This window comes from Astatotilapia calliptera, chromosome 8, assembly GCF_900246225.1.
Source record: "Astatotilapia calliptera chromosome 8, fAstCal1.2, whole genome shotgun sequence".
Taxonomy (NCBI): Eukaryota; Metazoa; Chordata; class Actinopteri; order Cichliformes; family Cichlidae; genus Astatotilapia; species Astatotilapia calliptera.
Window position 1 is genome coordinate 5,165,486 of NC_039309.1, and position 12,219 is coordinate 5,177,704.

At 38.9% G+C, this 12,219-nt stretch overlaps 1 protein-coding gene across 1 annotated transcript in view; it reads right to left on the reverse strand.

Annotated features, from left to right (window-relative positions):
• Positions 1–3,418: 3,418 nt before the first annotated feature.
• The window catches only part of tbkbp1 (TBK1 binding protein 1), an 88,331-nt gene continuing 79,530 nt past the window's right edge, over positions 3,419–12,219 (reverse strand). The window contains exon 10 of the mRNA XM_026178074.1: positions 3,419–9,265. Coding sequence (XP_026033859.1) covers positions 9,137–9,265 — 129 coding nt within the window. The 3' untranslated portion in view covers positions 3,419–9,136. The remainder of the gene's footprint in view (positions 9,266–12,219) is intronic.

Sequence of the window (12,219 nt, forward strand, 5' to 3'; positions counted from 1 at the left end):
CTGCTTGTGGAAAGTAAACTGTCTATGGTTGATTAAAGACATTTGGACAGTGGGGACTACTTTTGCATCAGATAGTGTGGATATATTTGTAACATGACAGCTGTTTCAAAGATATTCTGGATTATAGACAAACTCAAAAAAAGTAAAAGTAAAAAAACAAACCAAATAAGGACATTTTAGAACTATGAAGACATGTTCATGTGGACATTGTTGCTAAAAGATTTTCTTCTTGACACTTGTGGATAATTTTGCATTTTAAATCAAGAGTATATTTAATTTAGACATGATCTGATTAAAATTAAAATCCAGAAAGTGTAACCATAAAGTTAACAGAAGATGGGACAAAACTCACAAACTACCTTCTTGCGTTTTGATAAATCTTTCCTAGCAGTGTCTCTGTGTCTCTAATCATCCACTGCTCTTCAAGACAGTAAACTGAGTTTGTTCCTGCTTTTCTTTTCAGCTCATGTAAAGACAAGCTGTGACTGTTTCCCCATGCTTTGGTGGAAAATGAGGTAGGATAAAGCTCTGTGGTTTGTGTGGTTTGTGTGGCCATCTAGTGGACTTGTAACACACTTCCCATATGGATACAAATGCACTGGATTTTCCTTGCTTGGAAAGTTACTGTCAACTCACTTTCAATGAGTCAAAGCTCTTAATGTGAAATGAAAAGTTTTCACTTTCTGTGCAAAACCCCAAATGCTGAAATTCACACAATACACAGTGTTTGAACATGAACACAGATGTGTAGCATAGCTGGTCTGGCTGAACCCACTGTGGATTTACTGTAAAAGTACAATGTTTACAAGAATTTGGCCTCTTTGGGCTTGTACCAAATATGCAAAAATAGTAGGTGAGGGAAATTGGAAACCTCAGTGACTGTCAGCATTTTCGACTCCCACACAACTCGAGCGCTTTCTAATGCAAGTGTTAAAAACTACCCAGCAGCTGAAAACAAATGCCCGGTGTTCAGAGTGCCTTCAGGTTTGTTGTGTGATGTAGGAAAACCCGTGCACCTGTTATACTGCATCATTATGTCAACATCTTCTGGTGTGTTGCTGCTATTAAAAAGTATGCAAAAGCCCGCTGTGCAGACACAAAACTTTTGTGTTTTATGTTTTCCAGACCTGATATTTTTAGCACTTCTCTTGATTGTACGGTTTAGAATCCATATGATTGCATTTAAAGGTGACCTATCATTCTTTTCCTGAGTCTAAAGGTGAGGCTGCAGAGTTGTACTTGGTTTCAGACACTTTTTCTTCTTTTGAATCTGTGTGATGTCAGAGAGAATGGATACCCCTAACACCATCATCATAATTTAGCTGACCACAGAAGTCCACCCACGTACTACCACCCGGTGCTTACACAGGGAAGCCGGTTAAAAGAAGATTTTCAGACAGTGGATTGACCGAAGGGCTTCACCAACGTCCAGTATAAGATACAATTATTTTGAACTGTGAGTCATACAAAGCTACACTAGCAGAGCCCCAGAAAAAAAATAGCAGGAAATGAGCACATGAGATAAATTTAAACCAGGTTTATTTTTCAGTCCAGAAAATGTCACCTCTGACATCAAAGGCGCTGGATACCTAAGCTGCCAGTATGAGATCATCGCAAGCTATCAAACTACCAACAAAGCCTTCATTTATTGCTACTGAATCATTTTCTTTTTCATATAACCCTGTTAGGAAGATGGGGTCAAAGTGCAATTTGAGTTTCAGGTCTAACCCTGCTCACAGGTCCAGCAGCTTCAGCACAGTTAACCTCTTTACCTAAAGCCAAATTCAGCAAAGTATTGAAAAAGAAAAGGCTTCTAAGAATCATGTGTCTCTCTCTATAATGCGTATATGTATAGATCTATGAGAGGCATGCGTGCATGTCGGTGTGTATTTAAACTATCTTGAGGTGTGCTCTTGTTTGAGAGCGTCTAAGTACAAAGAGAAGTTGTTGTGTTTTTTATCAGTGAACAGAAAGCGCAGCTTTTCATCGCTTATTGACAAAGTTCGTGTGGTTTTTCTCTGTTACTTCTCTCTGCAGGCCTGCTGCATATATAGATTCTCATAAGTTTAACAGAGTTTGTGGTTTTGTGGCCCGGATGGGTGGGTGCATTTTTCTTTTTCCTGAGGTAGTCTAAGCATTGAGGTTAGCGGCGCAGAGCAAAAGACGTAGGAAACAAACTTGGTAAGAGAGCTGGCGGCTGAAGGATGGAGGCTATGATTTAAAGTAAACAAAACGACCTCCAGTGTTTTCATATCTTAAAAGCGTCGACGTTTTCTGCGTCAGAAGCGCTTCCAGTAAACAGATTGATCTGTTTTAAAGTAATGACGCCTGACGTGCAGATAAACTCTTGAAAAGTCGCTGCTACTGATTTTCTGGGTTAATAAAAACGTATTCATGGTTTCCTTAACAAAATTCTGTTCTGGCATTTGTGAAAAACTGACATCAGTTATCAGTAAATAGCTCTCAGCCTCCCTCCCGTAACATTAAACCCGTAACATAAAAATATTTGCCTAAATATTTATAAAGGCTGTAGTTACATGACTGGACATGTATATTTTGTGATGTTTTCTAACACATCAGTTGCTTCAACTTCATCCTCTTTTAAAACATATAATTAAGAACGATTAGATGTATCTCAGTGACTCATAGCAAACACAATTTATCAGCTGTCATCACATTAAGAGACAGAACTGTTTGAGGTCTCTGTCAGTGTATTTCTTTTTAAGTTGATCCTCTGCAGCGTGTCGTACCCACAACATCAGAGAGGTCTTACACGGTGATGAAGGTGCGATGTATTTTCGCAATGATCTCGGCTCACTCTGTAGCAAAAACAGCTTCTCTGCTGACTGAAACTAACAGCATAATTTCTGCTCTCAAGGACTCGTCAAGCACAACAACAGCACAGCTTATGTTTGTGTTTATGCACCTTTTGCATGTTTCAAGGATATAAAATCATTACAGCGTGCATCACGGGCACAACATGCACCAAGAGGTGAACGCGGTCTTTCATGCTCAGTAGGTTTGCGTTATTCTAAAACAAATATTCATGCTTCCTTTTACATACTTGTTGGAAATCTGTGTTCTATTGCAAGAAATTAAAGCTTTAAATACTAATTTCTATTCTAGTTTAGCTGCATTCTTATGTAAAGCCATAATTTACACTTTTGTGTCTACATTTTAACTGCTTTTTACACAGAAAACAGTTATTTTATCATAGTTTTAAATTCCAGAGCAGTATTTGCACCTCTGAAGGTTTTTCTGTATCGCAGAAAAACATGCAGTTTATCTTCACAACACCTGTAGCTCCAATGTGCAACTGGAGCTCTAAAATTAATACTGGTCAACGAAAACAGGATGTGAAATGGAGCTGAGGAAATGACATCACGGTGCGAGCATAAAGAAGCACGATCACACTTCATTTCAGTGCAAGTTTCAGTTTATTTAGTGGAATATTTACAAACAGAGAGATTGAGATGGAGAAAGAAAAGCGGTCTCTTTGTGTGGCTCTGTGGTTGTTTTCTTTGTGTTCATTAAACTTGTTGAATGCCAGCAGTGTTGCTCCACCACACATTACTTAAACACATAAATATTAGTTCTCATTAGTGTTGCGGAGAGTTCATTAGTGCCGAGGTCTCCATGTGCAATGAAGGTTTCGTATTTAGACAGCCTGACTCACATAGTTACTCATGGGCAAGTGGAGCTACACGAGAACAGAAAACTGACTTGATTTCAGCTGCAGCTCTTTGCTGGACCTAGCTATGTGTCTCCTGAGTAAATCTGAAAGAAATTTAGACTGAGATTTCATGACAAAGAAATCTATTTAATCTTTAATGCTGGCAAAGCTGATCTTTTTGTCTGTCTTTGTTAGTCTCCTGAGTAAACCAAAGGAGCCAGTTTGCTGTTAAAACACGAGAAATAAGAAGAAAGCGCTATGATTTTAGCTTTTGACGTTGACTTTTTAAACCATGGCAGCTGGTGGAAACAAAAACCAGAAATTAAACATTTAAAACCCTGAACCAGCGATCCTAAACTTCACTCGGTGGGCCTCGGGGCGGCTCGTACACGCGCGAATGTGTTGTTGTGTGAACATCCGTGTGCATCGCATTGTGAACTCATGCAGGGTGTGATCATTCTGCACCGCTGCTGCTGGCCAAAACGTTTGTGGTTGAGCACAAGACAGCATGAACCACAGTGCAGCATCTTCCCATACATGACATGAACTACCTGCCAAGCAAACCCTCAGTTTTTGAAACGACAGGAAATTATTTTCTTTGGTTCTGAGCCAACATAGGTCCTCAGTCGTAAGAAAAAGTACACATCTTAGTGATTTAATCATGTTTTAACTAAAAGGGGACATATTATGCTATTTTGGACTCTACTGGAGTAACATTGCATGATTGACCCTTCATTAAAATTCACTTTATACTGGACTTCTATCTGAAACGATGCCATTACATCCTGTCCTGCACACTTTAAAGCAGCTTTCTGTTGATTGGCTGCCCCTCAAAAACTAAAGGTGCCTTGCTGAAATGCCTGAGCTTTCTGCTCGAAGGGATTTCTTGTACCTACACAGACCTCATTATTTGAAACTTTGGTCACGTTTAAAGATGAACATCCACTATCCCATAAAAAAAAGGATAAGCATAATAGGTCCCCTTTACATTAAAGTTTATCATGTACTACTGTACTGGTTTGCAGTTTTCTACTGCTGCACAAATACTTTATGATGCAACGTCGCATCATCTTCCTCCACAAAGACAAACAGCTGTGCATGTTTTGATTCTCGTGCCGTTGCTGAATTATCAGTCAAGTCGGAAAAAAATGTGTCAAAAAGTTTCTGTAAGGACCGAAACTTTAAGACAAACACAGGTTTTTCTCTGAAAGCTGCAACCGTGTTTTTGGATATCACTTGAATATAGAAAGTACCGCTACTTAGTGAGTAAAAGTAAGTAGTGAGTAAAGTTGTAGGGTAGTACTGGCATGTAACTCACATATAATTCACATTTAGTGTGGTGTTGATTAGGATTATGTGTATATACTGATTTACAGACACTCCAATTTGAAGTTGTTGAGTAATAGAGTACATGTTTCATTAGTATTACACACTTGCAAAAATTCTGTCTATACACAGCTTTAAATATTGTACACAGAGTGATATAGTTACAAACTGTACAGACAGTATATAGAATACTCTGGAGCCATGAAAGCCCTCTTCGATTTAATGGTCAAGAACTGCTCTGAAGTTACTGTAAACCTCAGGATGCAGTTTTAAAGGACAATTCTGGTTTATTTTAATTCAGTTCTTTTTTAGCATCAATAAGTTTGTAATCACCTCCCGGTTCTTAAGAATCAGACTGGGCAGGAAACACAAGCTGTCATCAATTTTATGCAAGAATTAAGGAAATCTGCTACATGCACTCATTTTGAACTTCTCTGAACCTGACCATTTTCTTGTGAAATTCTTAATAGTTTTTAGGTTTTCCCCCAGGAAGTTGGTTAGCAGAGGTGTTAAATAGAGCTCTCTTCTCCCCCCCACCTTGCTCCTATTTTAAAAAGAAAAGAAAGAAAATGAATCATCCATGGAATGCATTTGAACTACAAGATGACAATGACCTCGTCGCTGAAAGACCCCTGTTAACACCTCATGCAAACGACACAACAACACAGAGCATTTAAAGTAAATCAGACAGGTTTTTTTTACATTCAGTTTTAGATCAAGAAAATTCAAAAGTAACAAAGTTACAGAACCACAGCTTGTAACACACTCACGTCAAATGGAAGGTAAGGTTAAAGTGTAATAGATTCCTGTTTACGACAAGCTTTTAGACAATCAAGATGAGCTCAGACGACAGCTTGTGTTGCCGCTCGTTGGAGATTCCAGATGTGTACTATATGCATGCTTTCTTTATTTAAATACATTTTGAAAAAGGTGTGATAATGCTGAGTGACTGTTATCATAATGACTTTCTAACCTTGCTCTGCTCTCTTGCAATGCCAATAATAATAATAATCAATAAATAAAAATCTTCAGCACTACATTTAAAACACTTAAGCATTTTAAGTCTGTAGCAGTGGATGGTGACTTTTTCTGAGTTATAATTTCCACTTTAAAACAGCAAAAAAAGCATCATGAGTCACCCGATGCAAAAGTAAGGTGTGCTGGTAGATGTGTTTGAGTCTCATCTGGTGCAGTTTTTAAGGTTTGCTGGCTTGTTGGTGAGGCTTAGGCACCAGATCCACTTCATTTGGATTTGAAAGATGTGATTGTTTTGGATCAAATTTCTAATTTTACAGTGCTGAAGACGTTTATCAGCACAGTGACCGGCAGATTAGAGTCACTAACTAAAACATTTACATCCCCAGATCGATTAGCGAGTGTATGCAGGACGTTGCTTGCTGTTGTCAGTGGAAGTCGATCACAAAGAGGGTTTTTCAACAAAAACCTCCCTGTGATTGCTTTGGTCACTAATATACTGCTGTGGTCACTGGAGGATGCCAACTTCTCTAACTAACCACTTAGCAGTAACGAAACTTGAAAAAGTGCGACACAAAACAGAAACGGAGAACGTTTGCCTTCAAAGTAAAAGCTGTACTTTACCACTGAAACCGACACGTTTCAAATGACGCAAATTTTACTTTGAAGGCAAACAGCCTGATTCTCTGTTTTGCATTGCAGTTTTCAGTTCTGCTACCAATTACCAAGTAGTTGGCAAAGCTTTACAGACAAGTCTGTGTCTTCCATCCAAAGTAGACGAAGACGGCAATCTCCTGCACTCCAAGACAATCACGAGGAGGCTTTTGGTGTAGCGCCTTATATACCGTTTTGCAACCAATTTCACCGAGTGACTACCAGCAAGTACCTTTGATTTAACCTCTTCAGTTAGAATATGAACTTTGCAGAACTCAGCAGTGCAAACACATCTGTTAAAATTTAAACCTGGTGGTATGCTAATAAGTTAACTAGCTTGCTAATGCCTAAGAACTTTACTTTTGAGTCCTTCGCTAACGTTTTAAAAATAAATTTCAGTAATCAATTGAAGTCAGCTTATTGCATGCAACATTTAAAAAATGCCAGTGTTCAAATTATTGAGAAAACTGAGAGAGCTTGATTGATTAGTAAGATTTTTTGAATTTTCAGCAGTGAAGCAGATGATTGCAGGGTCATCAGAACCAATAATAAATGTTAAAACCTGATAAATTAAGAGGCAGGTGGTAATAAACCAGAGTCATCCTTTAAACTGGTACTTCTTTGATCCATTTGGAAAACTCTTTCCTCTAAACATTCACAGGAAACTCAAAGCATCCAGAGTTTGCAGTGATTCAGTGATTTGCTCAAGAGTGCGTCACATTATGGTACACGTCCATCATCATCCTGCGGTCACAGTCACTGCCCTGTGTGCTCTAATCTGCTGCGTTCCTCTCTTCAGTAACTTCAAACCGGTTGAGATGCATGGTTGGCTTTGTAGGGACATCCCCAAACGTTAGAAACTGCACATGTAACTGAAAGCCTCGGATTAGCTGACATCAGTGTAACTGTGTTTTTTTGTTTTTGTTTTCACTTTTTGTGTTCAAAAAGTTCAGGTCCCACAAAGAGATCTTGAGTTCCCTTGTGGTAAAAATTAAACACATGTATCAAAAGAAGAGTCTCGTCTTTGCTTAAACCCTGGAGAGATAACTTTGCTGATTGGCGATGGTGTTTTTGATGTCAGATCTCTGAGACAGTAAAAATAGTACACTAAAAAGCCTGCCACTTTTTCTTCAAAGCAGGTCAGATGTCTTGATCTCATGCAACCAGCTGTGTGTTTTAGTTTTTTGTTGGGCGGTCTGGGCAGTCGTGACATCAATCTTTTACGAAGGTCAGATCTCGAGGAAGACTGAGAAGAATCCCAGTTGATATTCTTTGTACAGAAAGTATCCCATTCGGTGGGATTTTGAGCTTTGAGTCTGCTGTATGTAGCAGCATGTAAGCACATGGGAAAGATTCTTTTTCACCAGCATGAGACATGTGGTGCGTTGACATTTGCAAAAATATAACTTCATATTTTTTGCCTTACAGATAGACAATATAAATAGTAAATTACATATTGAAAATATATATAGGGACTGAAAACTGATACATTGTATAGACTATGCTAACTGAAAGGGCTAATATACGATTTGAACAGGCTGCAAGCATAAAAGGTATATACTGACTAAAATTTCCCTCCTCTTAAAGTACCTTCATCGGTGCCCCGCCCTGCAGGGCAATATCAAAACACAAAATTTGGAGCTTTCTGGCTCACTCAGACATCCTTTCTGATTCATGTTCTCCAGTTTGTCAGTTTTTTTCTCAGCAGATGAAATGAAAGACTGGAATGTTTTATACTTTCTTAACTGCCATACTTCCTTGTTTCAGAGAAGTGAAACTGGCATTTCCTTCCTTCGGTGTCAGAAACTTAAAACGACTTTCCCCGCATGCTTTCGTATGGCCCTCTGATCATCTCATTAGACCAGCTTCTACCAGGGCATTGTCCTTGGCACTTACTGCGCAGGGTCCTCTGTAAAATAAACTGCAGTGCGCGTCTGTGTGTATATGTGTGTGTCTGTGCGAGATAGAAAATTTCCAAGCAGGAATATTTAAAGCTAAGTGGTGAGAATAGTTGCACCATAGCTCCCTGAACTTTTACTGCTGGACAAACATTTTGGCATGCAGAGCCCCTGAACCTGCCAGTGTGCCTCTCACAATTTACTTTGCTAAATCAAATCCACACTTTAGCGGAAAAAGAAAAAAGAATAATAATAATAATTTAAAAAAAGACAACACAATACCCTAAATTGCCTGAACACTGCACAACAAGACTTTTAAACAAATAGCAGCAACCAGAGCCAGTGATTATACAGGCAGATCTGTCTTAAGGGCAATCAGTAAGGGACTCTGCATGTAGACTTATTTTTAAATTCCTCCAAAATAAAATAAACCTCTGCGCCACTTTGCATCTCTACCTATAGCGTCACACATACAGCAGCTAACTGGTTCACACCCTAAATGGATGGCTTGTTTGTGTACATTTGACTTCCTCTCTAGCCAGGTCTGCTAATCTCTTACATAATCTATAAGAAGAGAGCGCAGATGTGCGCGGGCTGGTTGCCATGACAATCATATCTTGCTATTCTCCAGGTGGGAGTCGATGTGCTTGATGAGGGCATCGTCAGGGTAACCGACCGGGAATATCAGCTGGCAGAGAGGGCAGCTCCTCATGTCACTCTCTTCGGTCTCCATCCAGAGCTGCAAAACACACACACACACACACACACACACACACACACACACACACACACACACACACACACACACACACACACACACACACACACACACACACACACAGGTATGGACATGTAGTCACTATCAGGTCAAATCACATGCAGTCCTCAGCGTACTCACTTCACAGGATAGTATTAGTAAGTCTGTGGGAGGCAGATTCACAGTTTCATCATTGCAGGGTAAGCGATCAATTCAGGCTTACACAAAAGGTTTTTAAAAAGAGACAAACTTGTAGTAAACCCAGGTGGATTTAATATATTAGAAAAAATAGTTCACAATTGTGAGAAATATGTGTATTTGCTTTCTTAATAAGGGCGACTTAACATCAGTACCAGCTTCAATTTTCTTTTTTTGTTGATTTTGTTGCTTAAGTACATCGTGATCCTCATGATTTAACGCTAAAGAGGACCTGCTATGAGTTTTTTCTCTGATGCACTCATACGAAAAAGAAAGTACTGAAGTACGCCCTCTTTCAGTACTAAGGTTTTGCATATTACCACATAATAAAGAATTCACTGGGGACCAAAATTCCTCCACAATGATGTGAGAAACTGAAAAAGTCATACACAGAGCGATTGCTTGACGTTAAAGCTGCTGTATGACTTGCTAACGATCAATTAAATACCTGTATTTGATTACTTGATTAGCCTCTTAATTCTATGTAATATGGAAACAGTAAGCGTGTACTTAGTTTTCAACATACTACTTTTGTATGTAGAAATAAATAATGACACAGTTGCTCATCTGAGGCTGTAGTACCTGGGACTGTATATATACACTGCTACAGCAGTGAATACTGATATTATATTTCAAATAATGAGGCCAGCAGATTTACAATTAATCCTAATACGCCTAAAGCTCAGACTTTAGTCTGCTCTCAGTGCTATTATTGGCTGATTATGATTTTGAAGAGAAGGGATATCCTTAGCTCAGGCTGCGAGCACAATAGTTCCACCTACCTGCTGTGCAAGCTTGCCTGAAAGGGCAGGGGGAAGGCAGTTACAACAGCTTGTTTCAGGAAGTGGATGAACTGAGTGACTACACCAAAGCTGGTATGAGATTTTTTGTAAAATTGTGAGTCATGCTACACTAGTAGAGTCCAAGAATTAAAAATATTAGCATAAGAGCTCCCCTTTATATTTAGAGCTTTCAGATCATATGTGGTGTGTTTCTAAGCCCATTCTCTCTCTGCTTGTCAAAAGTACCCAGTGAACCCACTGCAATCCAGTGATGAGCCACAGTTTAGGTGAGCTACGTTAAAAGGAGCTTCTGTAGCCAACATCCCATAAACTGTCGAGAAGATGGATGTCGAAAAACAGGCAAATACTTGCAAATGTGGAAGTGTAGTCCTTTTTATGTCCAGCAGGGGGTGACTCCTGTGATATTTTTTTTTCAAATAAGAAGTGTGATTTCATAGAAGTCTATGAAAAACAACCTATAAGTTATGGTCTCCGTTGCTGGTTTCAAGTGCTGTTTAGTCAGATCCACAGTTTACTCATGATGACTTAGAACTGGATTTCATAAAACAATGAGTGACGTTACACTGGTTACATCTATACTTTAGATAGAGCGTACTCTTTGTCCTTTACCCTCAAAAAGGAAGTAGTTTCATCTTCACACCTAGCCAACACTGACTCATGTGACATAGTTTGAGGTAATTTTTTATATTTTTGTCCCACTGAAAATGCAATAATACAAACGTGGAACTGTAAACACTCTGTAGTCGGGGGGGAAATCAGTGGATTCCCTTTAAAGGTTAAGGAACGTGCATCATCATGGTTAAAGAAAACCAAGATTGTCAGTAGGAAATCGGAAAAGAACTGCGGCTTCATGTGTAAAAGTCTGACTTTTCACTGACTCATCTATTCTCTTCAGCCTTCTCCATCTGAGGACTTTGTGGCTTTATAAACACCACAAATACGCCTCGGTATAGTCAGTTTATCTTAAAATGTGGACAGAGGGGGAAATAAGCAGACTTGTGCTATCATAAATTAAATACAGTCACCAACACGTCTAATTGAATGTCAATTAACCAAAATGTAGGGTGTCTTTCTTCTCTAACACAAATGTGACATAACTGTTGTTAGGACTTGTTCTGCCAACAACACATGAACACAGTTTGTTTTGGTCTGTTTTGGTGAATAATCTTTCTAACCTGGAAAATATTAGAGGAAATTGTTTCATTTATTCAGTGGCTGTTGCTCAAGGGTAGAGCGGGACATCCACTAAGTGGAAGGTTGGTGGTTCAATCCCTTGCTGCTCCAGTCTGCATGCCAAAATATCCTCTGGCAAGGTACTGAACCTGGAGTTGCTGTTACAGTGTAACAAAGTGCTTTGAGAGTGCAAGTAGAATAAACAGCAGACCAGCTCAGTTACTAATTATCAGGACAACAATAAAAAAATAATCTGGTACTAAAATTATTTAAATAATAATTTCAGAAGAACATCAGTATGTGACATTACTCCATGTTATTATTCATTCAAGAAAAACTATGTAAGAAGTATATGACAAACCAAGTATAACCTGAAACCTTATTATTTTATGCATGACTTCATATTTTCAGAGGGCTTTCCCCCACTTTTATAAAGAACAATGATTCAGTTAACTGAGTCTTTTGAGTATTTATTTATGCACAGCTCTGTTAAGGTCTTGCAGGTCTTAAGTTCATGTTAAGGTCATTCTGTGTGTTAAGGTCCACAGCATTTCAATTCAGTTAATTTTGGCTCGACCACTGCAACACTATTTTTTTCTTTTTCACCCATTCCTTTGTTGGTTTGCTGCTGTGATTGTTCTTTTGCATGATCCAATTTTAGCTAAACTTCAGCTGTTGAACAATTGGCCTTTTATCTAGAGTACTCAAGCATGGAGAGGACATGACTGCAGGTTGCCCAGGTCAAGTCTAAATCATCATGCC